Source organism: Poromitra crassiceps, assembly GCF_964638095.1.
Source record: "Poromitra crassiceps genome assembly, chromosome: 4".
NCBI lineage: Eukaryota > Metazoa > Chordata > Actinopteri > Beryciformes > Melamphaidae > Poromitra > Poromitra crassiceps.
This window is the reverse complement of record NC_139626.1, coordinates 77420091-77426090: the sequence shown is the minus strand read 5'-3', so window position 1 is coordinate 77426090 and position 6000 is coordinate 77420091. Positions and strand designations below refer to the sequence as shown.

General features: G+C 38.2%; 1 protein-coding gene across 1 annotated transcript in view; it reads left to right on the top strand.

Annotated features, from left to right (window-relative positions):
• Nucleotides 1–380: 380 nt before the first annotated feature.
• Nucleotides 381–6000, top strand: part of LOC310775954 (ERO1-like protein beta) — a gene marked incomplete at both ends in the record, with an annotated part of 72609 nt that continues 66989 nt past the window's right edge. The window contains one exon of the mRNA XM_083636076.1: nucleotides 381–758. Coding sequence (XP_083492202.1) covers nucleotides 381–758 — 378 coding nt within the window. The remainder of the gene's footprint in view (nucleotides 759–6000) is intronic.

Genomic DNA, 6000 nt, shown 5'->3' with positions numbered 1-6000 from the left:
AAAACAGCAACGAGATACAGGCCCAAAAGACGAGCATGGAGGAAGCACAGGTGCGCGTATCTGACTTGGAGAATTGGCAAGTAGAGGCAAACATGTCATTGTTGGAGGTAGCAGAGCGGGCACGCCAGATGCAAGACAAGGTAACCGATCTCGAAGGGAGGTCACGGAGAAACAATATCAGAATATTCTGCGTGCCTGAAGACACGGAGGGGAACTCTGCTAGCAAATACATGGAGCAGCTCTTCACTACCGAGCTAGACCTGCCAGAGGGGATTCAACTTCAGATACAACGAGCCCACCGAGCGCTCAATCAAAAGCCGGGACCAGGTGTTACTCCCAGATCAATCGTCATCAACTTTCTCCAGTTTGAGGTAAAATAAATGGTTCTGAAGAAAGCGTGGCAGAAGAAGATATGTGTGGGGGAGAAGCAAATCTACTTTGACCATGATTATGCTACTGAAATTGTCCAGAGGCAGAAGGCATATATGAGCATCAAAAAAGTACTGAAAGAAAACGGGATACGTTTCCAGACCCCATTTGACAGGATGCGGATCCACTGGAACAACAGAGTGAAGACATACGGAGACGCCAGGGAGGCTACACGAGACGTGAAGGCGAGAGGGTACACGGTGAACGTTCCAGGAGGAGGCAGCGCGCACGGGCAACCGGAGGAGAACGGAGGAGGAGCGCAAGAGCAGCGCAAGCAGTCCAAAGAGCGGAGCCAGGATGTGATGCGGCGGGTGAAACAGAAGCTACAAGTATTCCAGTCGAAATAGATTATTGCTTTGCTAACTACAGCGGATCGGGAAAAACACAGGTATGGAGAAAATCAAAGTCAATGATGAAGAGACAGAGAAGGGCTGAAGATAATATATAAGGAGCTAGACTTTTTCAATCAACGTAACTGCCCTTACCTACAGTACGAACCGGACTAGACACTAGAGTGTCAATAACATGGGTAAATAGATCCGTAGTGGGAATATCTGATTTTTGTTATTGTTTTTTCAGACTTCTTTACATTATATCACATTCAGAACCGACTGATTGAGGTTTAGTTACATAGGTTGAGTTTAAGTTGGACATTACTAGATACTGGGGACTCACACTAGTTATAGTCCTAGGTCTAGAGAGGGGCCCTCTGAGATGAGGATTTCCCCCACACACACCAACGGTGAATTGGGGAGGTTACCCCATATGTTGAAGTCCTCTGTGTTAAGTGTCTATGTTGAGTTTGTCAATGTCTATGGCTGTGTAGTTCTAAACTGTTTGGGAGCATATATTCAAAGAGTGAGAAAATATAAGGATGACTAACAATATCAAGATAATGTCGCTGAATGTGAATGGTCTAAATAATCCAGTGAAAAGAGAAAGGGTTATGACTAAGTTAAAAAAGGAGAAGGCACAAATTATATTCCTCCAAGAGATCCATCTGTCCCAATTAGAACATGGAAAGTTAAAAAGATACGGATATAGGAATTCATATTTCAGCTCATACAAAGGGGGACGCAGAAGAGGGGTTGCAACATTAATATCTAATACAACACAATTTGATTATGAAAAGGAATTCAAAGACAAAGACGGCAGATTTATTATAGTAAAAGGAAGATTAGAAAATGAACCAATAACACTGATAAATGTATATGCGCCCCCAGAGAGTGATAGATGTTTCTTTAAATCTCTCTTTGATGTCATAGCAGCAGAAACGGAGGGAACCTTGGTTTGTGGCGGGGATTTCAATGTCGTTATGAACCACATAAATGACACAACGAGTCGTAAAAAAACAAAAATGCAGCTAACAAAGTTTGTAAATATGTCATTGGAAGAGATGGGGATGATAGATATATGGAGAACACTTCATCCTTTGGAAAGAGATTTTACTCATTACTCAGCTGCTCATAAAGTCCATTCAAGGATAGATTATTTTTTTATTAATAAAGGTGATAGACACAGAGTGGAGGAATGTAGAATTGGAGGAGCAGATGTGTCGGACCATAACCCACTCTATTTGAAATTAAGCCTAAACAACAGGAAACGACATACAGTATGGAGACTCAACATGGGAATATTAAATAATGAAACAAGAAAGGAGATGATAAGGACAGAAATAAAAAGATACATAGAAGAAAATAACAATGGAGCAGTGGACCCAACGATAATGTGGGATGCCATGAAGGCGGTCATCAGGGGCAAATTATTGGCTGTAACTGCTAGTCTAAAAAAGGCTAAAGCAGCGGCATATGAAAGTGATACTGGAAAATTGAGAGAATTGGAAAGGGAATATCAGGATACAAAAGATGAAGAGGTATATCAACAAATTAAGACCTTGAAAGCCAAGATAAATGACATACAGATAGAGGAAATTGAAAGAAGAAACATGTTTATGAAACAGAAGTATTATGAAGTGGGACCAAGAGCTACTAAATTATTAGCCAAACGCATCCGTAAACAACAAGCAATTAATAGTATATGTAAAATAAGGGAACCCAACACAAACGAGTTGAAATATGCACCAGAAGATATAGAGAAAATCTTTCAGAGATACTACAAAGACCTATATACACAACCCCCATCTGCAGATGAAGAAGAAATGAAAGCATTTTTGAACTCATTGGATCTGTCATCCATTGGAAATATACAGAATGATACAATGACGGCCAATATCACAATGCAGGAAGTGATGGATGCGATAAGTAAACTAAAAAATAATAAATCTCCAGGTGGCGATGGCTACCCCGCGGAGTGGTACAAGATGTTTAGGGATGAGCTGGCACCATTACTCCTGGACTCTTTCAATTATACACTTGAAAACAACAAAATACCACCATCATGGACTGAAGCAATAATCACAGTCATTCCCAAGCCAGGTAGAGATAAAGAACATTGTAGTAGTTACAGACCAATCTCGATATTAAACGTAGACTACAAAATATATACAGCAATTATTTCTAAACGATTGAATACATTTTTAGCAGATTTGATAGAAGAAGATCAAACAGGATTTATAAAAGAACGCCAAACGCAAGACAATATCAGGAGAACTTTACATATTGTAGATGAGGCCCAAAAGAATAAACATAGTACTGTATTAATAAGTATCGATGCAGAAAAAGCCTTCGATTGTGTAAATTGGAAATTTCTATATGAAGTGTTAGAACGGTTTGGATTTAATAAGAAATCAATACAATGTATCAAGTCATTATATCAACAACCCACAGCCAGGCTTAAAATAAATGGAAGTTTGACAGACAAAATTAATCTACAGAGGTCGACGAGGTAAGGATGTTGCCTTTCTCCAAGTCTATTCGCTCTTTTCATAGAACCCTTAGCTCAAGCAATCCGTGAAAACAAAGAAATTAAAGGAGTTAAAATAAAAGACACGGAACATAAGATTGAGCTCTTCACGGATGACGTCATCGCCTTCCTGGAGCAACCGAATAAATCACTTCCTGCATTGATGAAGCTTTTAGAAGCATTTGGCACTATATGGTAAGTATATCATGGTATATTATCTGTGTTTGGTTATCCGTATATTGGCACCTGTCAGGATATAAAATTAATGTAACAAAAACACAGGTATTAACAATTAACTATACACCATCAGAACTGATTAAGGAATCATTTAATTTCAACTGGAATCTCAAGAAAATAAAATACCTGGGGGTCAACATCACCAAAAGAATATCTAAATTATATAAAGCAAATTATAACGAGGTAAACCAAGAAATTCTAAAAGACATTGAAAGATGGTCAACTTTACCGCTGGACTTTAGCTCAAGGATTGAATCAATTAAAATGAATATTGTACCCAGGCTTCTTTACCTTTTCCAGTCACTGCCAGTAGATGTCCCCCTAACCCAATTTGTGACTTGGGACAGGGTAATTTCAAGATTTATTGGGGGGGGGGGAAAAACCCAGAGTGAGATATGAAACTCTCCAGCTGCCGAAAGATAAAGGAGGCATGACTCTCCCAAACTTAAAAGATTATTTTTATGCAGCCCAGTTAAGATATATAGTTTGTTGGTGCAAGCCAAATTATACGGCAAAATGGAAAGAAATGGAAAATGAGTTTGGGGGAGTGCCTATCCTATCCAGACCATTATTGGAGATAAGGGAGTTTATAAAAAAAACTGGAAATCAAATTGACTCAATTACATCATTCACATTGGAAATATGGTTTAGAATAATTAAAAAATATAGAATAAAAAAAGATATAAATTTGTTAAAATGGGTATCATTTGATAGTAATTTCAAACCGGCCGATTACGATAAGGGATTTAAACAGTGGGTAACGAAGGGAATCACAGCATGGTGTACGTTAGTGAATGATGGGCAGCTGGAGAGTTTTCAGAATATAAAAGATAAATACAATTTGGAGAAAAACGAATTTTACAGATATCTACAACTAAGGGATTATTATAACAAGGAAATCAAGGGAGATCCCTCCATAGGAGTGTTTGGTGTGATCAAAATTATAATTAATGCATATAATAATAATAACATCAGAATTATATCTGCGTTATACCAAGCATTGAAGACAAATAAGAATTCAACTGAATATATCAAAGAGAAATGGGAGTCAGAGCTCAATATAAAAATCTCTGAAGAGGATTGGCAAAACATGTGGACAATACACCAAACATCCACCAGTTCACGGGTATGGAGAGAGTTCTCTTGGAAAAACTTGATACGTTTTTTTATCACGCCCAAGGTTAAGAGTAAATATTCAAATACAATTGTACAATGTTGGAGAGAATGTGGATCATCAGATGCAAATCACACTCATATATTTTGGAATTGCTACAAGTTAACATTGTATTGGTCTGAGATTCATAAATCTATACAGAAGATACTAAGATATGATATCCCTAAGAGTTACAGTGTACTATATCTGTGTAACTTCACTGAAGAAAATATGATTACGAGATAGATATCTGACCAAAATCTTGTTAATAGCTAGTAAAAAAGCTGTCACAAGGAAGTCGGGAAAAGTAGAACCTCCGACTCAAGGGCAATGGAGGGGTATAATAGAAGAAATATATAGCATGGAGAAACTGACTTATCGACTAAGACTACAGGAACAAAAACTGGAAGAAAAATGGGAGAAATGGACAATATTCAAATCACAAAACAGCGACGAAGATAACTGATAAAACAAGAAGACGATTCACGGACTCACTGGATGTAAAAGAAAAAAAGAAAGTAGCAACCAAACAGTAATTTTATTTGTCATTTTCTTTTCCTTATAATTATGTATGTCCCTTTCTGTATAAGTCTTGTCCCATATATGTACTGTATACATGTTCAGAAAACGAAACTCAATAAAAATTAAAGTGTAAAAAAAAAAAAAAAAACAGAAGGGTCACATCTACCCAAATAATTATATAATTTTTAAACAGTTATCTTTCTGTATAAATCATTACAATATGTTCCCGTTAGGTGGGGATGCGTTTTGCTGCTGCCTGGCCGTTGTGCAAAACTCGACATAACACCTGGACAGCGGACTGCTTGCGGAAGTGTGTGTGTGTGTATGTGTGTGTGTGTGTGTGTGTGTGTGTGTGTGTGTGTGTGTGTGTGTGTGTGTGTGTGTGTGTGTGTGTGAGTGATAATATGGCCTCAGACCTATGACCTAATATCACATGTTTTGTTTCCCCCCCAGAGCTCACCAGGAGAGGTCAGAGGTTACCAGTGATCAGTCTGTCCAGGAGCATCAAACAGACCTGGAGTCCATATTTATGGTGTGTAAATAAACAACAAGGCACTCTTTAGACCAGAAGGTTTTCAGTCTATGATGGATCTGATCTTGTGTTCCATGATTCAGTCAGAAATGTATCTCTGCCAGAGGCGAAGCCGAGGGGGAGATTATGTGATCGGTCGTGTCTGTCTGTTCCCTCTTCGTGGTAATTGTGATGACATCATACGTATGACATCATAAGTGAAATCACCAACTTTCAACAGTGACATCATTATGTCAAGAGTGACATCAGTTAAATCATCAATGAT